The sequence below is a fragment of the Paroedura picta genome, chromosome 7 (assembly GCF_049243985.1).
Source record: "Paroedura picta isolate Pp20150507F chromosome 7, Ppicta_v3.0, whole genome shotgun sequence".
NCBI lineage: Eukaryota > Metazoa > Chordata > Lepidosauria > Squamata > Gekkonidae > Paroedura > Paroedura picta.
Window position 1 is genome coordinate 115162950 of NC_135375.1, and position 27020 is coordinate 115189969.

At 47.2% G+C, this 27020-nt stretch overlaps 1 protein-coding gene across 24 annotated transcripts in view; it reads left to right on the forward strand.

The window, feature by feature from the left end:
- Positions 1–27020, forward strand: part of RIMKLB (ribosomal modification protein rimK like family member B) — a 105528-nt gene that overhangs the window by 33915 nt on the left and 44593 nt on the right. For all 24 annotated transcript variants that reach the window (XM_077346105.1, XM_077346080.1, XM_077346090.1 and 21 more), the window contains exon 4: positions 24666–24896. In XM_077346105.1, the coding sequence (XP_077202220.1) occupies positions 24666–24896 (231 nt within the window). The remainder of the gene's footprint in view (positions 1–24665; positions 24897–27020) is intronic.

Sequence of the window (27020 nt, forward strand, 5' to 3'; positions counted from 1 at the left end):
CATTTGCCCATTTTTCCATTGTGTTCAGATCTCGTTGAACTCTGTCTCTATCTTCTGGAGTATTTGCCAGTCCTCCCAATTTGGTGTCATCTGCAAACTTGATGAGTAGTCCCTCCACCCCCTCATCTAGATCATTAATAAATATGTTAAGTACCATTTCAAAAAGATTGAGCCAGGGCATCCAACTCTGCCTGGCCCCCCAAAGAAGTTGCCCCATCCTCCATTGCTTTCAAAAGAAGTGAGGTAGGAGGAGACATTTAAAGGAGTTGACTGTCTTGCTGTTCAAATCGGGCCAGCCATTTTAGATAGCTGATATTAAGCCCCAATCTATATCTGGCTGAAAGGATAGGTGGAAAATATGGATAAGTTATATGTCAGCTATGTCTTTGCCTTGGGTATGCTGAATATGCACCTAGTCCTGATGCAGAGTGAGACAATGGCAAACCACCTCTGAGTCTCTTGCCTTGTAAACCTTATAGGGTAGCCATAAGTTAGCTGTGACTTCATGACACTTATGACCATTATCACCTGCTCTCCCTCCAAAATCCAGAGCAACTGTGCTTCCAAAAACCTCTCCTTAGTAGCATTGCATCATAACTTATCACCATATTGTGCTTATCTTGTAACTTGACCAATTGAGGTACAGTCCCCCCTGCAATATATCAAAAGTATCAGAAGGTAACAACATTGTGCGAGTGAGAGAGCCACGGGGCCTAAAGGGAGCGGCCAGGGCTCCCCCCCCCCGGTGGGGCCACTGCTGGATGCTCCTTTTAGGCCTAGCTGCTCTCTCCCTCAGGCGATAGAACTGCGGGGCCTAGAGGGAGCGGGCAGGCCGCCCCGCGCTGCCAGTGCCGCGGTAGGCTCCCTTTTGGCCTGGCAGCTCTTGCCGCAGTGAGAGAACTCCCAGGCCTAAGGCTGAACCCTTGGTGGGCGGGAGTGGTCATGGGCAGCGATTGGGCCCTCACCCAGACTGGCCATGCCCACTCTCTGCCCACCAAGGGCTTAGCCTTTTATGTAAACAGAGAACGCTGTTTACAGATGTCCCAACCTGTCATATAGGGAAAGATAATGCAAAATACATTTATTGCAGTATTTGAAATTATTCTCCAATATTATGATTTACCTTTTTGAGCCAAGGAGTCATAATGTGGGTTAGGGTTAGGACTGTTGTTTTGGGAGACAGTGCATGTCAATTTTGGGGCTCATATGTGTCTGATGGATTTTTATGCTTTGACTGATGGCAAGCCAGATCTTTTGTCTGTTGAAAGAGGGGGTCTGTTGTTTCTGATCTGATAAACTTTCAGCAGAGGAGACTTGGGAATGATTCTTGTGCCCTGTTGCCCATCTCCAGGTTCATGAAGGGGCCTTGTTTGCATTTTTCAGAGGGGCGAGAGATGCTCACTGTGGTGAAAAAAATTAGTCTTCTCCTCTTTTATGCTTCTTACTAGAATATTAAATAAATAAATTTAAATACAGCGGGCGCTAGCGGCCCTCCTATCAGGGACAGGGCGGCTCTCTGACCTCCCCCCCCCCGCCATGGGAAAAAGCATTCCCAGAGGTCGGGGAGTGGGAGTACCGGCTCTGCAAGCCGGCGCTCACACTGCCCGGGTGCTGGGAAGGCTTGAAGCCACCCAGCCCGGAAAAAACTGTCCCAGGGCTCTGGGAGTGCGAGCGCCGGCTGTGCTAGCCGGCGCTCGCATTCCTCGGGCGCTGGGATGGCTTGAAGGTGATGCTGCTCCCGGGGTTGGGCGATGGCCGGTGCCCGGTGGCCCCCCCCCCCCGGCTGTGATCTGGGGCCTTCTCCCGGCGCCAGGAGCAGCCTCGCCTCATCGCAGACGCAGTGAGGCTGCTCCCCGGGCCGGGAGAAGGCCGTAGCCGACCCCCCACCTCTGGCAGCGACCAGGGGGTGGGAGAACACTCGCGTTGTTGGGGGTTGGCCAGAAAGGAAGACGTGGCATCCCTGCTCCTTTTTTAACAAGGAGGAGAGGTCACCAGGAGGACTCACTGCCTCGGAGGTCTTCTCCATCTGCGCGATGAGTCCTCTGGCGGCGGAGGCGAGGCTAGGCCAAGCAGCTAATGGGGAGCTGCGCGAGCCCCCGAGTGCCCCTCGGGGGGGCGAATCAGGAGCCGATTCGCCCCTCTGAGTTTTTATCCCGGACAGGGCCCGCCCTAACTCCTCCCTAGGAGCCCTTACCCTTTTATTTAATCCGCTCTGCAGGAGCGGCTAAAGATAAGAAAAGTTCACATTGCCTCAATTATACCTTGTTATAGTGTATCCTAGTTGTATATACAGGCCAAGTATAGATCAGATCATGCAGTCTCTGAAAATCTTGTGCCTGAGAGATGGCAGTGTGGACCTAATCTTCTTCCAAGTAGCCTTTCTCCAACTAACTTGAAATTTCAAACTTTGCTCCATTAAGTGGTAGGAGATTAGTAGAATCCACCCCCCTCTATTCTGGGAGATGGAGGTAGTGCAACTCTGTTTATTCTCCTGGGCCTTTCCATGACTTTTGATACCATCACAGTATCCTTCTGGACTGCCAACATGGACTGAGATTTGACTGGGTAGCTGGTTGTGGCCTTTCTGGACAGGAAAAGTGTGCCCACTGTGGTACATGCCCTAGTTACATCTAAAGTTGATTACTACATTGTGCTCCATTTGGGTCTGCCCTTGAAAACTGTTTGGCAATGCTTTGTATATTAGTGTATTAGTTAGTATGAAAAAAAAAAGAAATAGTAAAAAAAGAAAAAAAAAGAAAGTTGTTTGTCAACGTCAGTTGGTACAGAATGCAACAGCCAGGATGTTGACGTGTTCCATCCAAACAGGCTTCCAATTTGTTTCTGGGAGCAATTCAAAGTGCTGGTGCTGACATCACCCCATTTAGTTTGGGACCAACATACTTGCTCCATTTATGAACCTACCTGACTGCTACAGTCATCTTTGGGGATCCTATGTTAGATTAGTTCTGTGACTGTATAAAATTAGGTAGGAGGCAACCCAAGAGTAGTGACATCAGATCTATGAAACTCTCTCCCTTGGAACATTCGTTTGTCCCCTTCTGTTGCTGCCTTCTGCCAGCGGGTGAAGGCTTAGCTTGGCATTCTCTGTGTGATCCCTCCATCCTCCCTAATGTTTTAACTGTTGTACTTTCTTTGGTATTCCAAACTTTGGTTTTAGCTTGGTTTAATTATGTAATTCTGTGTTGATTTTAATTTTTATGCTTCTTAATTTGTTAGCTGCCTTGGTGGCCCTCTGAGGACAGAAAGGCAGGGTAAAAAAGTTTTGATTAAGACGTTGATGATAATTTGAGATGGTACCTGGGTTTGACGAGAGTAAGCAAGAGACTGTTGTATGCAGGCGAGTAAATAGTTTCCTAAATTACAAGCATGGAACTCACTTACTGCACAATTATAGCTGTTAAAGATGAATAGCAAAAGGCACCACTCAGAGCCATTCAAAAGTAGGTCACTGTGATGAAGAACGTCCTCAGGGCAAGGTTGCTTCGGAAGCAAAAGACAGACAGCAAGAAATGGAGAACAAGAGAGGCTGGAGACGGTCATAGTGAGGGGCAGTACATTAATTGAATGAATGAATTAATTAATGAAAATAAACTTTAATTGGAGCTGACTAACAAATTGTATGTGGAGTTGCAAGCATTTTCTGTGCAAAGTTGCATTCTATTTTGCCGTATTGCCATCAGTATGGAATGTCTTAAAATCTTTAGCCTTTCCAGACCCATGCATGGATGTTAAGTCAGATTTCCTCCTTGCAGTCCCAAAACTGAGTTTTCTGTCTGTGTGATTGTTATGCTGTACAAGACCTTGCAATACAATGTATCATTTGAGGGTGATTTTATTAAGGAAAAAAAGGTAATTATATATATATGGCATGACAATAAGAGGCAAATACAGCCAAGCAGGGTAAAATTATAATAAAGTAAAATAAGCTAATAAGCCAGTTTGGTGTAGTGGTTAGGAGTGCGGACTTCTAATCTGGCATGCCAGGTTCGATTCTGCGCTCCCCCACATGCAACCAGCTGGGTGACCTTGGGCTCGCCACGGCACTGATAAAATTGTTCGGACCGAGCAGGAATATCAGGGCTCTCTCAGCCTCACCCACCCCACAGGGTGTCTGTTGTGGGGAGAGGAATGGGAAGGCGACTGTAAGCCGCTTTGAGCCTCCTTCGGGTAGGGAAAAGCGGCATATAAGAACCAACTCTTCTTCTTCTACTCTTCATTATAGACTAAAATACAGTAAAATCAATTAAAATGGATCCCTCCGATTGTCTGTCCTGAGGAAGGGTCCAATCCGGACCCTTCCTCATCCCGGACACATCTCGCCCCAGAACACCTTACTGTTTTATTTAGTCCGTGGCGCCCACAGTGCCACAGGCGGTGTACAAATAATAACTTAACAAGATCATAACAATAACATTATAAAATAGAAATTGCGAGAGCCTCAGCTCAACTCTTACTGGGTAAAACCGATTAGTGTTGGTCGTAGGGGGGGGAGCTTGGGTTCCAACTGGAAGTGGTGGTTTGGTCGACCTCAACCAAATGCCTGGCGGAGGAGCTCCCTTTTGCAGGCCCTGTGGAACTGTTTAGGTTCTGTCAGGGCCCTGATCTCCTCTGGGAGCTCGTTCCACCAGGTGGGGGCCAGAATGGAGAAAGCTCTGGCCCTGGTTGAGGTCAAGCGGGCTTCCCTGGGGCCAGGGACCACGAGGAGGTTGGATGTAGTAGAGCACAAGGCTCTTTGAGGAGTGTAGGTGGAGAGGCGGTCCCTCAGGTATACTGGGCCCAGACCACGTATGGGCTTAAAGGTTATAACCAATACCTTAAACCTGATACGGAATTCAACAGGGAGCCAGCGCAGCTGCTGGAGGATGGGCCGGATGTGGGACTTCTGAGGTGTTGCTGTGAGACCCCTGGCAGCCGCATTCTGGACCAGTTGCAGTTTCCAGATCAAGGATAATGGCAGGCCAGCGTAGAGTGAGTTACAAGAGTCCACCCTAGAGGTGACCATCGTGTGGATCATTGTGGCAAGGTGTTCTGGGGCCAAGTAGGACGCTTATAGTTTGGCTTGGAGAAGGTGGTAAAATGCCAGCCATGCTACCGTCGTGATCTGAGCCTCCATTGAGAGGGAGGCATCAAGTATCACTCCCAGGTTCCTGGCGGAGTGGGCCACGTTTAGCTGCACTCCATCCAGATTGGTTAGGCGCGCTTCCTCACTTGGACCTTTCCTGTCCTGCCACAGGACCTCCCTCTTTGAAGGGTTGAGCTTCAGACGAGTCTGTTTGAGCCACCCCATCACCGCTTCCAAGCAGCTGGCTAATGTTTCTGGGGGAGAGTCAGGGCGGCCATCCATCAGGAGGAAGAGCTGGGTGTCATCAGCATATTGGTGACAACCCAGCCCAAACTTCCGCACCAGCTGGGCAAGAGGCCGCCTAAAGATTGTCACACCCCCGCTGCTGCCTCCCGGCTCCCCGGGGTTGCCAGAGCAACCAGGGTCAACAGCCCAGCCAGATCTGAGGAATGAGATGGACCCGGGGGAGGGATGTTCCTGGCAGACCTCAACAGGAGGAGACATCGGATCCAGAAGAAGTGGCTGTACGTTTGAGACGGAGCCACAGGGTGGGGCTGACAGAACGCAGAAGGAGTCAGAGATTGCAGGCGACCTGTCAGAAGCGATGGGGTTCAGCTGGACTCACGCCGGGAGAGGAGGGCTGAGTCATCCTACAGGTGCAGCTCATTAGATGGACTGCATTTAGGGAGACAGAAAAAGCTAGCCAGCGTGGAAGCAATCTATGCGACTACCCCCTGGACCGGCTCTGCTATCGTGAACTGCTGCTTAATCCTTGACCCCCCTGGCTTTAGACCTGACTATGGATTTTGGTAAAGTGATTTGGCTTGGTGAACTCTCGGACTTTCTGGACTCAGACCTTCGGACTGTTTGACTACTCTTTGCCTGGCTCTACGTTGTTCTTATTAGCTCCCGGTGACTTGGACTGAACGTTATCTCCATCTGGGCTGGCCGCCCAGGCCTCACCGAGGCAGCTGCTACTGGGTGTGGCCATCTAGGGCAGCATAAAGATGTTATGTCCACGATTCCGGAGAAAGGAGATCATCCACTGGAGGGCAGTCCCTCTGATCCCGGCATCGGCGAGGTGGTGAGCTAAAAGCTGATGATCTACTGTGTTGAATGCTGCTGAGAGATCTAATAATATAAGCAGCGCCGACCCACCCCGATCCAGCTGGCAACAATTCAAGCAATTTCCCCAGAAACGTTAAGTGCGAGACGGGGCGATAGTTGGATGGCAGTTGTGGATCCAGAGAAGATTTTTTTAGTAGCGGGTGAACCACCGACTCTTTTAGACCCTCTGGGAATTCTCCTGTTGAGAGGTTAATGATCTCCCGGAGGGGGGCTACTACTCTTGTTTCGGATGTTTTTAGCAGCCATGATGGACGTGGATTTATACTGCAAGTGTTTGGCTTCGCTGTCTTTAGCAACTTGTCCACTTGAGTAAGCGTGAGTCGTCTGAAGTTACTCAGTGAATTCTCCAAAGACGGCCGAGGGGCCTCTAGTTCACTTTCTGTTTCTAAAGTAGGAGGGAGGTCGTGGCGGAGTGACGAGATTTTATCTGCAAAGTGACTCGAAAAAGCCTCACAGCTGTTATTTTGGCGCCCTTCTTCTAGGGCGGTAAAAGATCTAACTATCTTAAATAATTGCGCTGGGCATGAGTTAGCGGATGCAATTTCAGTTGAGTAGAATTTGCATTTTACCGACTTCACCGCCATCTCATAGGCTCTTAACTGCATTCTATAGGATGCTCTCGCCACTTCATCACGAGTCTTCCTCCCGGCTTGCTTTCAGCTCCCGTTTTTTTCTTGCGGAGTTCCTCGGTGTACCAAGGGGCCCGCTTGCGACGTGGGTGGAGAGGGGGTGTCTGGGAGCTGTCTCTTCGATGGCTGCCAGCATTCTGTTGTGCCAGTCACTGACCAGGCCATCTAGAGAAGTGCCGGGAAGCATTGGGTCCCACAGAGCATTCAGGAATCCTATTGGATCCATATGTCTCCGCAGGCAAGCTGAAATCTGCTCAACACCCAACTGAGGGGGTGGCAGCCTTAGCCGGGCCTTCAGGGCATAGTGGTCTGACCATGGTGTGGCCATGACCGAAAACAGATCCACATTCATCCCTGCACCAAAAATAAGTTCCAGGGTGTGGCCTGCTTGATAGGTGGGGCCAACAACAAACTGCGAGAGCCCTAGTGTTGCCATGGCTGACACTAGATCCAGCCCATTCCTAGAGGAAGGCAACTCAGCATGGATGTTAAAGTCGCCCAGAATTAAGAGTCTGGGGAACTTTACCTTCTCCAGTAGGGCTGGCAGGGCATCTGGAGGTATATTGGGTGCATGATACAGCAGCCAGATGGCCATGCTCTCGGTTGAGTTCCACCCGAGGCCAACACATTCAATTCCTGGAATTGACGGTGCAGGGAGAGCCCTGAAGGAAAAGCTCTCGGATTAGGATAGCCACCCCTCCATCTCGCCCCACAGTCCGAGGATGATGAAGGACAGAGAACCCGGCAGAGGTTAGTTCCTTAAGGGCAACAGTTTCTCCCTCCCATACCCAGGTCTCTGTCACGCACACATTGTTAGTTGCAATGAAATCTTGCAGAGTGTGGGTCTTATTGTTGATCAACCTTGCATTGCACAACATCAGTGTCGGAGGCGGGTTGTCCACCTTTGCCTCCACCCTAGTGACTCGAGGGATGGGGCAGAGGAGGGAGGGGACCCGAGGGTGTCTGAGTTTCGGATCCCTCCTCTTTTCCCATCTCCTCCAACCGCTATCTCCACCTCTTCTCTTCAGTATTGGGATCCCTGACACCGTTGCCCCCCCTTGTTGTTATCATTCCCTCCGATTTAGTTGGTGTGTGTTGTGGTTGAGATGAGTCCATATTTATTTTGTTTTGTTAGTCTGTAGATTCACGTGGGTCTCAGTAGGTGCCTGGTTTGTTTGGTGGTTTTGTTTTCTGTGGTTTCCTCGGACCCTGGTTCTGTCTTTAGTAGGTGGTGTCTATTCCGTTTGGTGAGGGTGTGTCTTTGGAGGGATAGTCCTGATTGCTTAAGGCATCTCAGGGCTTCTCATTCCTGTTATGTGTGGGTGTGGTTTGTTGTGGGGGCTTGGTCCTGGAGGGGTGGCTCTGATCACCAGTTGTGGTATCTCGGAGTTGCCCAGTCCAGGTGTGTGATGTGTGACGTGTGGGAGCTAGGTCATGTTGTGTGTTGGGAGGGGGAAATTATTTGGGTATACATGAGGGGATAAATTGCGAGGAGTAGGCTTGGGGTAAGAATGATCAGTTCTGATGAGGGGGGAGTGGGGATTGGGATTGGTTAGGTATGGGGGGAATCAGTGGGGAGAGAGCAGGTTGGATAGGTTGATAATCAAAGTTGGAATTTGGGTAGATGGGTTGATTAATTAGGTTTGGCACAGGTTGGATAGGGAAGGAATCAGTTAGTTGGGTAGGTAGCCTAATTAATTAGGGATGCTATTGGGTAGGTATTTGAGTTAATTAGGGATCAGATCAAAATAGGTGTGGGAACTTGCCGAAGTATTTATCCTTCCCCCTTCTTTTCCTCTCATTCCCTTCTCTTGCTTTATTTTCAGACTAGGGGCAAAGCCCGTTGTCTCCAAGAATACAACGGGCGCTAGAGCTTGGCAGTGGGAAGAGGAAGGGGAGGAGTTGTCCAGTCTGTAAGAGCATGGGGTTGAGTGTGTGTGTTGTGTAGGAGGTTGTGGTGGCGTGGTGGCAAATGAGGGTATGGGTGTGAAGATATGGGTGTCAAGAACCTGTGGTGTGGAATGTTCGTTGATTGTGGGAGAGGACTGATCTTTGGGAATTGTGGCATAGTGGTTACAGATGAGCTTTCCAGAGCCGTGTCCTCAGATATGTGAAGGGAAAATCAGACTGGAGACTCTTCTTAGGGAAAGATTACATGGCAACCAATTCCCTCCAGTTTGCGTCATTTCCCTTCTTGTGTGAATTAGGCCACATTCACCGAAATGCCCCTCTGCCCTAATACACATAGGGTAGTCACAGTACACAGGTGTCCACCCAGTTCCTTCTGTCTCCCATATTTTCACTGTTGGTAAAATGTTATGTGCCCACATGCTTCTTTCATGGTTGCTCCTTAGAAGAATGGATTTTTGTACCCTATTGCTTACTACCCAAAGGAGTCTCAAAGCGGTTTACAAACACCTTTTCCATTTGTTTCTCCACAATAGTCAACCTGTGAGGTATGTGAGAGATCTGAGTTGTGAGAGATCTGAGAGAACTGGGAATGGGCCGCAGTGACCCAGCAGGCCTCAGGTGTCTCAAAGCATTTTCCAATCGTCTTCCCCTTCTCTCCCCATAGCAGACTCCCCATGAGGGAGGTGGGGTAGCGAGCCTCACAGGGAAGCTGGCAACCCTAAGAGGAAGACTGTCTGTGCACAGCAGTCTTGACCTTAGTAAGGTTTTTAATACTGTTTTTTTATTTGCCAGGCCAAGGTTATTTGCCAGTTACTATTTCAGTTACAATGTGTCTCCAGACATTTACTTGTTCTCTATTTAGTTTCAGGCTGTAAATATTTATTTAGATCTTCCTGCACTTTCCAGACTCACAGGACTGATGCTGGTCTGCCTGTCTGCGCCCCAGAATACAAACAGTTGCTGATAAGGGCTGGCCATAGCCTATAGGCCAGGAGGGACACTCCTGCACCACTCCCTACCAACTGCAGGCAAAAATGGCTCCTTTGAAGGCTGGACTCTGAGGCATTGTACGATTTTGAAGTCCCACCTCCAAACCTCCAGGAATATTTCCAACCCCCGGGTAGCCAACCTACAGGTGTGGCCTGGAGAGCTCCTGGAATTACAGCTCACCTGCAGAGTATAAAGATCAGCTCCCCAGGCAGAAAGGGCTACTTTGGACAGGGTTGTGGTAGAGAAGAAACATTTAAGGCTTCCCACACAGGTTGTTGTTGAATTGAAAGGAGGCCTACTGCACAGGGTTGTTGTGTAGATGAAACAGGAGACAAAAGAGCCAGCTTCCTCTGCAGAATAACGCTGTGCAGTGGCCTCAAATCTGCAGAGAGTTGCAAAGAAGAAAGACACATGGCTTGGCTGTGTCTAACCCCCAGCCAGAGCAGTATTTTAAGAGAGAAAGGGCTTTTCTGTGGCTTCCCTGTCAGGCAACTGTTTGGCAGAAGGGGAAAGTCCCCCCCCCTCAAAAGGAAGGCCCTCAGGCTCCCCTGCGTTGCTCTTGGAAAGGCCTCCCTCCCCTCAGTCAGGGCCTGCCAGTGGCTCCTTTGCAGCAGGCCTGAAGGGAGGGGGGAGGGGGAGCACTCTGCAGCCTCCTGCCAGCTCTGTCAGGTTCTGAGGTAATTTGCAGTTGGACATGACAGTTAGGACAGCCTTGGGGTGAAAAGGGCTGGTGCAGCCTCTGTTCTCATCCCCCTTGGCAGCCCTACTGACCTCGTCTCCCTTTGGTGGTCAGGAGCAGACTGGCAGCCAGACTGGGCTGGGTGAATGGAATTTTGGTCTGTCCTGATGAGGGGCCAATAGGAAGGCACTTTGTGCGCCTCCCCATTGGCTGCTTGGCCCTGGATGGACACTCGGAGGGCCCAATCAGGAGCCGCTTCGCGGCTCCTGATTGGGCCCTCTGAGTTTTCATTCTGGACAGGGCCCGCCCTAACTCCTCCCCAGGTGTCCTTACTCTTTTATTTAATAGGACCCTGTCCTATTTAAAGATAGGTTCTTATTTTATCTCTTTTTCTCTGTTTATAGCCTTTCTTTTCCCTCCTTGTTGTTGGGCAGATTTAACCCCCTCTCCCCCTGTTTTCCCTCCTTTTCCAGACACGTGTTGCTCCTTGGTTGTTTCCCTCCCTCTCTATGATTCATTGTTATATTCGCGCTTTAATATTTTAACCGTTAGAGGTTTGTTGGGAGGCAACGCTTTGGATTTTTGTGTTGGAGATAGCAACTAGACACTAGCATGGAAGGGTTTCCCAATGTGGGCATCATGGCACTTGTGACTCTTTTCCTGGTACCTGCCAAGTGTTTTTGGAAAGTTGGTGGGACTTTTGCCCACTAGGCCTCTGATCAGCTATGGGATATCTGATTGGCTGTGCCGATTAAAAAAAGAAAAACTACTGCTTCCTCATGAGCTGCCAGAAATGCTGGAGAGTTACTATTAAAGTTACACACAAACTCACTCCCTGAGATTTTGGGATTGGAGCCACCTCTTGGACCAGCCATTTTGAGGTTGCTCCTATCATTCAGTGATAAAATTCTAAAGGTGCCCACTGGTTCAAAATTTTGGGAATCCCTGCCCGATGATGTACCTCGGCAGCAGCGGCCCAATTACATATTTCTAGCAAATTGTGCTATAGTTCTTATATGTTTTTTAAAAAACATTGTTTTCTAGTTTCCTGATTTCCATGATAGGTGGCCTGTAACTTATATATATATAGGGGTAACATCCAAAAATTTCATAATGCTCTTAAGGATATAACAAATCGTTTTGTACAAATTTCATAAGCGAAAACTTCCTGGCATAATTTCCTGCAAAGAACATTCCATACATAAGGTAAAGGTATCCCCTGTGCAAGCACCAGATCATGTCTGACCCATGGGGTAACGCCCTCCAGCGTTTTCATGACAGACTCAATACGGGGTGGTTTGCCAGTGCCTTCCCCAGTTGTTTCTAATGGATAACCATGAAAACATGCACAGAGGCTGCTTATGTGGAACACTGTATAAACTGTATCTGGGAAACTGGGATTCAAATCCCCACATGGGCCATGGAAGTTCGCTGGTGACCTTGGGCCAGTCACCCTCTCTCAGCCTAGCCTACCTCACAACGCTGTTTTATGGATAAAATGGAGGAGAGGTGAATGATGGGAGGTGATTTTGGTCTCCATTGGGGAGAAAGGCAGACTGTCATTGGCTGGGCTGGAAGCCCCAGATTTCTCCTGGTGGTGCCAGGAGAGGTTAGCTGTGCTCAGCTTTGGCCACCTTGGAGCTGGCAACATTCCCCGCTGTGGTTATTGGTATTGGGGGGGGGGGCAGCAGCACAGTGAGAGTCTTACAAAATCCCAGCCAGCCTGCTGGAGACATACACAGAAACAAGCAGTCTGTTACCAGAGTCTAAGTAGCAAATTAGAGGTGAGTTAGTATACAGAAGTCTGAAGTGACGAGGTAGAGTAATCAAAGGTAGTCTAAGAGGTCAAGGCAAGCAAGGAGTCAAGGTCCGGAGTCAGGCACAGTCAGGAGATCAGGCTGGTGCACAGATGTAGGCAAGGCAAAATTTTTACTTGCTGCACCCAGACTGAGCACTCCATGCCTCAGACTCAGGTAGGCATGGTCAGGGGAAGAAAGCTGCTGCCAAGACTTATGCAGGGGTGTACACGTCTTTCAGCCCTCATCCTGCGAGGAATCAAATGCGTCCTCCAGCTCTGGTAACACTCCTGCTGCACCGTTGCCTTCGCCTTCATTGCTCCAGAGGCTCCCTTCTGCTCAAGGCTTCCTGGCTCTGGTACTTGGGTACTGCTCCTTTTCTCCTCCTCTGCCTCATCACCAGCCTCCATGGGCTGGCTCCTGACAGACGGAGATGCAATAGGATTAAATAAGTGTCAGAGAGAAAATGTGCATGGCCATGATTGGCAGCCCAGATTGGTACCTAATCCCTTGCTGGTCAGAATGGCACGCTTGTGAAGAAGAGGGTAGCTTTCTTTCCAAGGCATAAAATGTTTGTAACAGTAACTGAGAAGTAACTCTGAAATCCTTCCTTGTTCTCTGTGTGTCTCTTTCTCCCGGTAATAATGCATGCTTACAAGCATGAGTCCACTGCAGTGCGGCAGTGAAGACGGGTGCTGCAGCAGCAACTGCATTTTAATGGAAATGGCAAGAAGTTGAGACTAGGAAATACGCAGTGTATTATTAATTGTCTCTGTATTCTGTGTCCTTTAAATGGGGAGTTGGAAAGGCATCTTATGTGAATAGGATTGTGCAGGAGTTTGTGTTGCTGCTCTGCAAAGAAGAAATGATGTTTATTCTGTGTCCTTCCCTTTGTTCCAAGGTCCTTTCAGAAGAGAATGCCTCCCAGGTACCACGTGGCTCCACTGCTCTTCTTCCGCCTCCCCCCTTTCTATCACATTACCGCTAGCACCATTGTGAATCCACCTCCCAGTGCCCGAATAGACACATCGAAGGGCAAGATGAGCAGCAGTGCTTCTGCCATGGATAGGAGATGTGTTGGAAATAGGCCCCAGAACCACGTAGAAGAGTTTCCATCCCCTTCTCCCTATGGTTTAGGCTGCAATCATGTACATATTCACTGAAGAGCAAATCCCATTAAATGCCTTACCTATTCAATTAGTTGATTTACTCTTTCCCCCACCCCATTATGTTTAGGAATCTGAGAAAGAATCGACACTTGCTGGTGGCCTTTGTTTAATGTGTGTGAGAGGGAAGCGAATGAGTGAGCGCATGAGCCCCTAATACATTTTGAGCAGGTTTGAACCCCTAATGAGCTAGTTTCAGGTTACTAGGCACTGTAGATCAATCATCAGAAAGGCCAAAGCTGAGAGTGAGCTAAGATTGGCCAGGGAAGCCCATTGTAACAAGAAAAGATTTTTCAGTTATGTGAGGAGCAACCGTAAAGTAAAGGAGGCAGTAGGCCCACTGTTGGGTGCGGATGGACAAACTCTAACGGAAGATGCAGAGAAAGCAGAAAGGCTTAGTGCCTATTTTACATCTGTTTTTTCCCACAGGTCAAAGTGTTTAGGCACATCTAGAGATGGCCATAGCCAAAGGATAGTGGCATAGCCAAAGTCTGGGTGGCAGGTTAACATGGATAGAGAGGTTGTCGAGAGGCATTTAGCTGCACTGGATGAGTTCAAATCCCCTGGTCCGGATGAAATGCACCCGAGAGTACTCAAAGAACTTTCCAGGGAACTTGCACAGCCCTTGTCCATCATCTTCGGAACCTCTTTAAGGACTGGAGATGTCCCGGAGGACTGGAAGAGAGCAAATGTTATTCCGATCTTCAAAAAAGGGAGGAAGGATGACCCGGGAAACTACAGACCAGTGAGTCTGACCTCTGTTGTGGGGAAGATAATGGAGCAGATATTAAAGGGAGCGATCTGCAAACATCTGGAGGACAATTTGGTGATCCAAGGAAGTCAGCATGGATTTGTCTCCAACAGGTCCTGCCAGACCAACCTGGTTTCCTTTTTTGACCAAGTAACAGGTTTGCTGGATCGGGGAAATTCGGTTGATGTTGTTTACTTGGATTTTAGTAAAGCTTTTGACAAGGTTCCCCATGATGTTCTGATGGATAAATTGAAGGACTGCAATCCGGATTTTCAGATAGTCAGGTGAATAGGGAATTGGTTAGAGAACTGCACTCAAAGAGTTGTTGTCAATGGTGTTTCATCAGACTGGAGAGAGGTGAGTAGCGGGGTACCTCAGGGCTTGGTGCTTGGCCCGGTACTTTTTAACATATTTATTAATGATCTAGATGAGGGGGTGGAGGGACTACTCATCAAGTTTGCAGATGACACCAAATTGGGAGGACTGGCTAATTCTCCGGAAGATAGAAACAGAGTTCAACGAGATCTGAACACAATGGAAAAATGGGCAAATGAGAACAAGATGCAATTTAATAAAGATAAGTGTAAAGTTCTGCATCTGGGTCAAAAAAATGAAAAGCATGCCTACTGGATGGGGGATACGCTTCTAGGTAACACTGTGTGTGAACGAGACCTTGGGGTACTTGTGGATTGTAAACTAAACATGAGCAGGCAGTGTGATGCAGCGGTAAAAAAGGCAAATGCCATTTTGGGCTGTATCAACAGAGGCATCACATCAAAATCACAAGATGTCATAGTCCCATTGTATACGGCACTGGTCAGACCACACTTGGAGTACTGTGTGCAGTTCTGGAGGCTTCACTTCAAGATAGGTTGAGGGACTTGGGAATGTTCAGCCTGGAGAAAAGGAGGTTGAGAGGGGACATGATAGCCCTCTAAGTATTTGAAAGGTTGTCACTTGGAGGACGGCAGGATGCTGTTTCTGTTGGCTGCAGAGGAGGGGACACGCAGTAATGGGTTTAAACTTCAAGTACAACGATATAGGCTAGATATCAGGAAAAAGTTTTTCACAGTCAGAGTAGTTCAGCAGTGGAATAGGCTGCCTAAGGAGGTGGTGAGCTCCCCCTCACTGGCAGTCTTCAAGCAAAGGTTGGATGTACACTTTTCTTGGATGTTTTAGGATGTTTAGGGCTGATCCTGCGTTGAGCACGGGGTTGGACTAGATGGCCTGTATGGCCCCTTCCAACTCTATGATTCTATGATTCTATGAAAGAGCTGGAGATAACAATTTTCCATGATCAGATCACTTTGGGGTTTTTTTTTTAGTACACCAGTTATAGTTTCACCTCTCCTTTGCAGAGCAAGGATGGTATACCTCAGGTATACCCCTGGCTTTCAGAATGAACTTTTAAGATTTTGAGATCCTGAACATCAGCCCTGTGGAAGCCCTAGGTGCATGGGACATTGATTTGGAAAGGGCTATTGAGACAATAGCCCATAGAAGGGCAATGCCAAAGAATGTTCAAACTACCGCACCATTGCACTCATTTCTCATGCTAGCAAAGTTATGCTCATAATTCTGCAAGCTAGGCTCCAGCCATATGTGGACCGAGAATTTCCAGAAGTACAGGCAGGATTTCTAAGAGGCAGAGGAACTAGAGATCAAATTGCCAACATACGCTGGATCATGGAGAAAGCTAGGGAGTTCCAGAAGAACATCTACTTCTGCTTCATTGACTATGCTAAAGCCTTTGATTGTGTGGAGCACAACAAATGGCAAGTTCTTAAAGAGATGGGAATACCAGAGCATCTTATTTGTCTCTCTCTTTTAAAATATTTTATTTTTATTGTATATGAAGCGCTTACAGAAAGATGAAAAGAAAAAGAAACAACCAGCTAGCAAAATAATTGTTGATACATGTGAGAGTATAGTCTGTTATTATCTTAAAAAGTACATATTCAGTTCCCATCGCATATTGTCCTTACCTAAAAGTTGCTGCTGTCTTTCGTAAGAAAGACCAGGTAATTGCTCCACTGTTGGTCACATTCTTCAGGTGGTCGCAAAAGATGGAATTGTACTCTTTTCCATGATGTATCTGCTGGTAGGTCTTGGAAATATTTGTCCTTCTTGATCCACCAAACTCAGTGGCGTCGCCTGATGCTTTTTGAGTAGAATATTTCTTGCAGCCTTACTGTCAGAGCCCACAAGGATGTCTCTTGGTTGCTTCTTGCGTGCAGTCGCCTTTGAATAGACTCTGTATACTTTGTCAATCCGAATCTCTTCCTCCTCTAAGTAGTCTTCCAGACTTTCGGTGATTTCCTTCCTTAGGTCTGCTTTCCGAAATTCTTTTGAGACGCCTTTGATTTTTACGTTCCTAGCTTTAGATTTTACTTCCAGGGCTTCGGGTTTGTCTTCTGCCACTCTCTCCCGCTCCTGTTGATTAAATTCCAGACACTGGATTCTCGTTTGGTGTGTTGCCAGCTGAGTTGTGTTTTCATCAGCTATTTTTTTTCAAACCGTCGATTCTGTCTGAGAGCTCTTTCTTGCTATCTTGAATTTCCTTTTCAACCTTTTTGTCTACTTTCAGTATCTCTGAGTTTCCTTTGCATAACAAACGAAACATCTGTGCATTAGTTAGGTTTTCCATTGCTGTAAACAGTCACAGATCACAGACAGGGCATCTCGCGAGAGTTCTGGCGATCAGGAATTATCAGTTAGTCGATCTCTGTATTCTGTCAACATATCCCGCTGAGCTCCCTTAACAAATTCTTAAGCTCTTTCTTTTGTTTGTTTTAACGAGTGTATTTAGCTGGCTTGCCTCCCATTCGAAGAAAGAATTCCCTTGTAAATTAGTTAGGGGGAAAGAAGGGGGGCTAGTGCCTGGCTTTAAAGAAGAGGAAAGCAAACAGAGAATTCAGTCTTTGCGTTGTTGATTTGTCAGACTTCAGCTCTTGTCAAGCTGGAAAGAGATAATCTGGGAAAAATGCAGGATTTTATGCTGCTGGTCCTTTCAAGCTTAGAAAGTTGTTTACGATAAGGACACCATTATGGTCCTGAGCACAGGCAGTGGTGACCCGGAGAACTTAGTCAACGCGGATCTGTAGGACCCTCAGGATGCCGTTCCCGGTTTTTGGCGCGACCAGCGAGTGAGATTTGCGCATCCCGCTCAGGTCTGCCAGTTGCTTCTGCTCCTGGCCCTCTCCTTGGCTCGGGAGCTCGTTACAAAACGGGCTAGCACAGTGCTATCTTCAGTCGTCTCCCCATCCTATTTGTCTCTTAAGAAACCTATATGCAGGTCAAGAAGCAACAGTGAGAACTGAACATGGAATCACTGATTGGTTCAAAATTGATAAAGGAGTTCAGCAAGGCTGTATACTGTCGCCTTGCCTATTTAACTTGTATGTGGAGCACATCATGAGAAAGGCAGGGTTAGAGAAGTCACAAATTGAGATCAAGATTGCCGGGAGAAATATCAACAACCTCAGATATGTAGATGATACCACTCTAATAGCAGAAAGTGAAGAGGAACTAAACAGCCTGTTGATGCAGGTGAAGGAGGAGAGTGCAAAAGTTGGCTTGAAACTCAACATCAAGAAAACAAAGATCATGGCATCCGGACCTTTCAATTCCTATCAAATAGATGGGGAAGAAATGGAGATAGTGACAGATTTTATTTTCCTGGGCTCCAAGATCACTGCAGATGGGGACTGCAGCAAAGAAATTAAAAGATGCTTGTTCCTGGGGACGAAAGCTATGGCAAATCTAGACAGCATCCTAAAAAGCAGAGACATCACCCTGCCAACAAAAGTGCGTTTAGTCAAGGCTATGTTCTTCCCAGTTGCAATTTATGGCTGTGAAAGTTGGACCATAAGGAAGGCCGAGGGTCAAAGAATTGAGGCTTTTGAACTCTGGTGCTGGAGAAGACTCTTGCGAGGCTCTTGGACTGCAAGGCGAACAAACCTGTCAGTCCTAGAGGAGATCAGCCCTGACTGCTCCTTAGAAGGCCAGATCCTGAAGATGAAACTCAAATAATTTGCCCACCTCATGAGAAAGAAGGACTCTCTGGAGAAGAGCCTAATGCTGGGAGTGATTGAGGGCAAAAGAAGGGGACGACAGAGAATGAGGTGGCTGGATGGAGTCCCTGAAGCAGTCGGTGCAAACTTAAATGGACTCTGGGGAATGGTAGAGGACAGGAAGGCCTGGAGGATCATTGTCCATGGGGTCGCGATGGGTTGGACACGACTTCGCAACTAACAACAACAATTGAGACAACTATCCCCCTGCATCCCCTCCCTCCCTCCCTCTAGCAGAACCTCTGCAACCTAGTTTAGTCTACTGAGGAGATAAGGTTTTTTTCCCCTCTGATACTGTTGTGTATGATGAATTTTGACAAGTTAAATTGTCTTGACTTCTAAAAGCAGAGTCAATAAAATTTACAGAGGTTATAAACTGGCTATAAACTGATATTTTGGCAAGATTCCTTGCTGATCAAATATACTGTCTGTGCTGTCATATAATATTTATTTCTTATATTTTATAATATGAAGGAGAAGAAGAAGAAGAGTTGGTTCTTATATGCCGCTTTTCCCTACCCGAAGGAGGCTCAAAGCGGCTTACAGTCGCCTTCCCATTCCTCTCCCCACAACAGACACCCTGTGGGGTGGGTGAGGCTGAGAGAGCGCTGATATCCCTGCTCGGTCAGAACAGTTTTATCAGTGCCGTGGCGAGCCCAAGGACACCCAGCTGGTTGCATGTGGGTTATACTGGATAGATTCAAATTGGCGCTTTCAGTGGGTGTGAAGATCCCGCCTGACAACTGGATTCCAATAATTTTGCTTGATTGCTAATGGAGGCTGTTAGAAAATTTCTGAAGCCCATCTTTCCCAAACAATTATGTGTTTAAACTATGTGTGGAATGGTACCATTTAAACATTGGGGTTGGGGGGGGGGGAATTCACAGTCAGAGTAGTTCAGCAATGGAATAGGCTGCTTAAGGTGAATTCACCTCACTGATCATATTTAATCAATGGCTAGATAAATACTTACCATGGATGCGTTAGGCCAGGGGTCTCCAACCTGGGGCCTATGGGTTGCAGGTGGCCCTCGACCTTTTTCTCCAACCTGCTTGTCTGCTGCTATCACCGTCAGGGCATTTTCCCTCAGACCCGTACTGTTTTTCCTGCCTCAAGAGGCACCATCTGCTGCAGAGGTTCTCAACCCTTCTAATGCTGCGACCCTTTAATACAGTCCCTCATGTTGTGGTGACCCCCAACCATAAAAGCGTTCTTTCAACGAAATTAAGCCCAAACTAACCAATGGTGTGAAGATCCATTGTCCATGATTGTATATAAATTGTTTTTTTCCCTGGGATTTCTCAGTTCAGTTCTGCCTCTTGTCCCACCATGCTGATTTTGCTCTTTTTCACTGCTCCAGCCAGACGAACGCTCTATCTCGATCTACCCCACAAGGTTGTTGTGTGGATGGTGCCCCCCCGGCCAAGCTGATTGCCCTGCCGTGTCCCCTGTGAAAAGGTCGTTGGACCCCAAAGGGGTCCTGACCCCCAGGTTGAGAACCACTGATCTGCTATCCATCCTGCCCCTTTATTTCAAAAAAAGACTATAGCAACTTTCTTTGTTTTGGTCTCCATGGTTCCTTCTGTCAGCCCCCCTCTTGTTGTTATCCTTCATAATAGCAAGTTGGCCATTCTAGGTTCTTTGCTAGCCAGCAAAGCTCAGGCACCCAGACCACTCAAATTTTTAACTCCCCCTCTCCATGAATTACTATGTTGAAGCTATGTATGTATATAAGGAAGGTAAAGTCGCTGTGTGAATGGGTTCAGGAGATGTCAGGTCTGCTTTTACAAAAAAACATGGAAAACGTACAGTAAAAATGCCTGGTATTTTTGCAAAAAAAGGATACAAAAAAAGGATGCAAAAAAAGGATACAAAGCATACTGAACATTCCTAGAGACTCCACCCATCAAAGTAAGTAGCTTGTAAAGTTACTGGTGAACTTGGGAATGTTCAGCCTGGAGAAAAGGAGGTTGAGAGGGGGCATGATAGCCCTCTTTAAGTATTTGAAAGGCTGTCACTTGGAGGAGGGCAGGATGCTGTTTCCGTTGGCTGCAGAGAACAGGATACGCAGTAATGGGTTTAAACTTCAAGTACAACGATATATGCTAGATCAGTGGTCCCCAACCTTTCTGAGGCTGGGGACCGGCAGGGCATCGGGCCGTGCCCGCGCGGACCACGACCGCGCTTTGGGCCACGCCCGCATTGGGCCGTGCCCGTGCGGGCCACACTCACGCATCGGCCCACGGGCTACGCCCGCACGATTTCGGCCGCGCATGGCGCATTCGCGCATACGCGGCCCGTGCGGGCACGGCCCGATGTGCGACCGTAGCCCGGCCCTGATTCCCTCTCCCCGCCCTCCCGCAGTAAGAAGCTTCCCGGGCCGCAAGCTTGCGGCCTGGGAAGTTGTTTACTGCGGGGAGGGCGGGGAGAGGGAGCCGCAGCCCGGTGCTATGGCCTTCGCGGCCCGGTGCCGGGCTGCTGCCCGCAGGTTGGGGACCACTGGGCTAGATATCAGGGGGGGAAAATTCACAGTCAGAGTAGTTCAACAGTGGAATAGGCTGCCTAAGGAGGTGGTGAGCTCCCCCTCACTGGCAGTCTTCAAGCAAAGGTTGGATACACACTTTTCTTGGATGCTTTAGAATGCTTAGGGCTGATCCTGCATTGAGCAGGGGGTTGGACTAGATGGCCTGTGTGGCCCCTTCCAACTCTATGATTCTGTGATTCTGTAGTGAGGTTGCTGCTGGTAGCTCTGACTTGTGTCCTTGCTTGCTTCTGCCTCTCCTCCCTTCCTCTCTCCAGCTAGGGGTCTTATACATCTGTGATCTGTTATTGCAGGAGCTGGTGAGTGGCCTGTGAGTACTCTCTTAGCAGGGAATCTTATCACATTCCCCTTCTCATATCTTCCTCCAGCCAAGGTCCCCCTGCTGTAGCTGCCATTTTACTTCTCATGATTAAGGGTAAAGCAGTTTGCGTGATATGTCTTGACATTGTCTCAGTAATAAAGGAGTACAATATTGAAAGGTACTTTGAATTCTGTCATAAGAGCTACTCAATATATCAAGGGGAGATACTAGTGAAACAAGAAAAAAAATCAATGTTTTTGCAGCAAAATAGTTTTAGAAAGCATGTTGAAGAGAACATGTCTACTCTGAGGGCCAGCTATCATTTTTGCTAAATATATTGCTTAGAGTGGTAGACTATTCTCTGATGTGAATTTGTGCATGGTTAAAGTAAAGTGCATGGTTAAAGTAATGTAGGAAATGTGTCCTGAGAAATTATCTTGTGTTAGTTGTGTCAGTTTATCTTCCTCTACATTCACCAGGTGTGTTGAAAAACTAGGAGAAGATCTGCATATGTCAGTGGTCATCAAGGCAAAAAGTTTTTTTCCCCTTTGGCATTAGATGAGAGCAATGATATTATAAACACTGTTCAACTACTAATTTTTAGCAAGGGCATAGATTCCAACTTGGACAGTTGTGTGCACTGCAGAGTTTGAAAGACACCACAACTACAGAAAACATATTCTTGACGGTCTGTAAATCAGTAGAAAATCTTGGTCTGAGTTGGGATAAATTGAAAAGCATCACATTATCGTGCAAGAAATATGGTTGAAATTAAACCTGGTATATTTGCAAAAATCAATGAAGAGATATTGAAATTAAACAGTACAATTCCCTTGCAATTTCACTGCATCATCCATCAACAAGTCTTGTGTAGTAAGATTATTCAGCAGGAAAGTGTGATGCATATTGTTGTATCCAACATTAATTACATCAGGCATCGCCAGTTTCAAAATTTTCTCTCAGAGATAAATGCAGAATATGGGGATGTATTGTACTATGCAGAAGTCAGGTGGCTTAGCAGAAGCAAAGTCCTCAAACGTTTTTCCGTCTTCATCATGAAACTGATATATTTCTTAAGGAGAAAGGAAAAGGTCAAGAAGCACTTTCTGATCCTGAATGGATTTTTTATTTGGCTTTCTTAACGGATATCACAGAACATCTGAACACATTGAATCTATGGTTGGAGGGGAAAGGAAGGCTTGTGTGTGACATGTATACTGAATTGAAAGCTTTTGAAGCAAAACAACATTTTTGTGGAGCAAGTTAGTGAAGGTAACTTTTCAAACTTCTCACGCTGCAATGGACTAAAATTTGAGATGGATGGGAATTTACAATTCAATGTTGAAAGACACATCAAAGCAGGTGGTATTTCAGAACAGATTCACTGATTACCATAAGCTTGGTAAGGAAATAAGAATGTAGCACCAAAAAATGCAAATAACTTCTTTCAGATGGAACTAATGGATTTGTAAGCCAGTGATAATCTCAGAGACATTTACAAAGAAAATAGTCTGTAAGATTTCTATTCTGGTTTACCTGATGTATTTATAAACCACAATAAATTTGCTGCAGGTATGTTCACAGCCTTTGGCATCACATATATCTTTGAACAAACCTTTTCGAAGATGAACATTGTGAAATCAAAGTGTAGGTCAAGGATTACAGATGAACATTTACATGACATTTTAAAAGTGTCACAAACCTTGACTTGGACATCAGTGCCTTAGCTCAGTGGTCCCCAACCTTTTTATCACCAGGGACCGGTCAACGCTTGACAATTTTACTGAGGCCCGGGGGGAGTAGTCTTTGCTGAGGGACGTCGCCACCGCCTGAGCCCCTGCCCCGCTTGCTTTCCTGCCCGCGCTCCTGACTTCCTGCGGCCCACTTCCTGCTGCGCAGTGCCACGCTGAGGGGGAGCCCCAGCCATGGCAGCTGCTGGAGAACACCAAAGGTGAGCCGGCAGCAGAGTGGCAGGGCAGCCCCCGAGGCAGCAGCCGGGGAGGAGGACGAGGAGGAGCCATGGCCCGGCCTGGTACCGTCTGATCCATGGACCGGTACCGGTCCCCGGACCAGGAGTTGGGGACCACTGCCTTAGCTAATGGAAAACAGCCACAAAAATCACACTGACTAGGTAAGCATGTGTAGCTAAATAAAAGGATTCCACAGTAAAATATTGTTCGAGAATGGATTGTATTAAAGATAACATTTCACCATTTACCTTTGAATGTTTACTTTTGATCTAAATAAATAGGTTAATAATTTTGTTACATTTTGGTTTAAGATATGGCCCTCTTTATTTATTTATTTTATTTTCTTGAATTTCTATACCGCCTTCCCATAAGGCTCAAGGCGGTTTACATAAAATGTCGTGGGCATGCATCACAATCACAACACAGACACATCAACAGCAATCACAACAATGGTTCCAAAATTAACAAAATATTACAACAGATTCGCTTGAACAAGTACTCCCTAGGGAGGTCAGTTTGATTCAGGTCATGGAGGGGGGAACCAGTGGATGTTGTTAGGTTGGTCAGCCTCAACCAAATACCTAGTGGAGGAGCTCCGTTTAGTAGCCCCTGCAGAATTCTGGGAGTTCAGGCATGGCTCTGATATTTTCAGGGAGCTAGTTCCACCTGGTGGGGGCCAGGACAGAGAGGGCACTGACCCTTGTTGAGGTCCGACGTGCTTCTTTGGGGCCAGGGATCACCAGCCAGTTGGAGGTGGTAGAGTGCAGGGCTCTTTTGGGGGTATAGGCAGAGAGACGGTCTCTCAGGTACACTGGGCCCAGTCGGTGTACAGTGAGGCAGTTAACTAAAAGCTTGTAATCCACATTGTTAAATGCTACTGAGAGGTCTAGTAGTACAATCAGTGCTGATCCACCTTAGTCTATCTTGTGATGGAGGTAGCGACTAGCACTGTCTGTACCCCATAGCCAGGCAGGAAGCCTGATTAGGATGGTTCAAGGGCAGAAGTTTCCTACAGGGATACTGACATTTGGCTCATGGCAGCCCTTCCAACCAACTTAAGACGGGTCAGTAGTTGCCAGGCTCCTCTGGGTCTAGAGAAGTTTTATTCAACAATGAGCACACCATTGCTTCTTTTAGTCCCTCCAGGAATTCTCCTGTTGAGAGGGAGAGGTTGATTATTTCCCAGAGGGCTCCACCCAATTCTTATGTCATTTGTTTTTAGGAGCCAGGATGGGCATGCGTCTAGTGGGCAAGTCGTTGGCCTTGTTGCTGTTAGCATCCTGTCCACTTTGACATGCTAATGCAGCCCCCCATGTGCCAAAAGGTTGGGGACCCCTGCTTTAGGCTGATCCTGCTTTAAGCAGGGGGTTGGACTAATTGGCCTGTATGGCCCCTTCAAATGATTCTATGAATTATATTTATGTCAGGGAAAGGACCCAGTGGAGATTGTCTTCAGAAGATGGGTATTGTGTCCTAAGATGCTCAGCTCCTTTGTTATGCAAAATAATGCAGTTGATAGCAGGAACTACTCCACTTTGTAGTGTCAAGTGAAGAATTCTGACCCAAGAAATTTTGGGTTTCTGTGACTTTTTATCTTTAGTCCATGTATTCTTACCAGACTTCCAATCTGTTTCTTCTTTCTGTAGGTCTTCGAGTTAATGGGGAACTCATCACCGCTTACCCTCAGGTAGTTGTGGTTCGTGTGCCAACACCATGGGTCCAGAGTGACAGTGACATTACAGTTCTTCGCCATCTGGAGAAGATGGGATGCCGGCTGATGAACCGTCCCCAAGCCATACTCAATTGTGTCAACAAGTTTTGGACTTTTCAAGAACTGGCTGGCCATGGTGTGCCTCTTCCTGATACTTTCTCCTATGGTAAGTTCTCTGAGCTAAATGACTGGACGTTGTGACCCATAGCAACTAGGCACTATCAGATAGTGGTTAATTAACATTTTGGGAAGTGCTGCCACATTAATGTAAAAATAATTAGCAATTCAATCTTTCTTAAAATGTTGCAAAGCTTTTACTTCTAGCCCATTACACTTGCTGCCTTAATAAATCCCTTATCCTCCCTTTATAAAACTACGTTCTTTGTCATTGTCCTGGCCAGCTGCCAGACTATTTCTTGGTTAGCTTAGAAACAGAATTGGAGGAGTCCCTCCAATCAGATCTCTGTAAGCGTCTCCTACCTAACAGTCACGGGGAGGGGGGTCCTCTCCCTCCCCGAGTTCTCACTTTGCCGCCCCTCTGAAAGGATTGTCAACAGTTATTTTTGACTTTTTAAAAAAAAGATGAACATTCCATATGCCTTACACATCTCAGTGAGAACCATAACCAGGGAGGTACAGCCAAGAGGTGATGGCAGTCTGGGAGAGGACCATTGCCTGCATCAGGCAGAATGTATTTAAATCGCTGGTTTCCCTAGTGATATAAAAACGGAAGCTATGACTGGGAAATACAGTGCAGTGTACTTTGCACATAAAAAGTGTGAGCATGGAATTGGCAATCAGCAACAGAATATAAAATTCCAGATGAGAAGCAGTCCTGAGGAAACTGCAGTCCATTTTTAAATAATTACTGTTAAATTTTGAAAACTTGGGCTACTAGAGAGATTTCCAAAGAATACATGTTTGCCCTAAAGTTAAAATTTGACCTCATTAAATGTAGTTTTGTTGGTTTAACACCAGCATCCTGAGCCTTCTTGTGGTTGTGAACACCTTCACAGTTCTGACACAGCATTGTGGGTTCAGCATATCTTTAGTAACACAATGAAAAATTTTGTGTAGTGGCAGCTGCTGCCAAGTCAGCCGTTTTAAGCACCTGCACAGCTAATCAGGTTAGATAAAGGTAAAGGTATCCCCTGTGCAAGCACCAGGTCATGTCTGACCCTTGGGATGACGCCCTCTAGCGTTTTCATGGCAGACTCAATACGGGGTGGTTTGCCAGTGCCTTCACCAGTCATTACCATTTACCCCCCAGCAAGCTGGGTACTCATTTTACCGACCTCGGAAGGATGGAAGTCTGAGTCAACCTTGAGCCGGCTGCTGGGATCAAACTCTCAGCCTCATGGGCAGACAGCTTCAGACAGCATGTCGCTGCCTTACCACTCTGCGCCACAAGAGACTCATTAGGCTAATTAGCTAATCAGGTTACCAGTGGCCAATCAGAAGCCTTGCTGGGCAAAAGCCCCACCCCTCTTCAAACACAGGGTTTGCACTAACTAAGGTGGACACTTAGGGCACTATATTGGGGACCTGTCTCATACATTGGTGTCAGAGCATTACAGACTTATGCCAGCATAATTGCAAAGACAGTTGAAGAATTCCCGGAGGGGTTGAAAGAGACAGTGGAACACTCACTGCTGAAAAAGCCATCTTTGGACCCATGGGAGCCTGTAACCATCGATCTGTCTCTAATCTAGCATTTCTGGGGAAAATGGTGGAAAGGGATGTGGCAGACCAATTCTCAGCATTTATGGATGAAGCTCCAGTCCTAGACCCATCCAAGTCAGTCTTCCAGCCTGACCATGGGGTAAAAATATCGCTGGGTGCTCTGATGGACGATCTCCATCGTCAGCTGGACTGAGTTGGATCAGTGCTGCTTGTGTTACTAGACCTCACAGCAGTGTTTGACATAGTCGATCACGAGCTTCCAGCTCACTGCCTCACCGGCGCCAGGATATGGGGGACAGCCCTCCAGTGGTTGATCTCCTTCCTCCAGGGTTGTGGATAGAGGGTAGCAATTGGAGAGAAACAATCAAACTTCTGTGAATATGGAGTTCCACAAGGAGTGGTCCTCTCTCCAATCTTATTTAACATCTTCATGTATCCTCTTGCCCAGCTGGTGTGGAGTTTCTGGCTTGGGTGCCACATAATTGTTAATGTTGCTGATAATGTTTTAATCAAGAAAATCATTATCATCAAATGTTACTGATACTACTGTTGGTATCCTGCTGTTATTATTGAGCCATGTTTTACCTGTATCATGATCTCCCAAGTT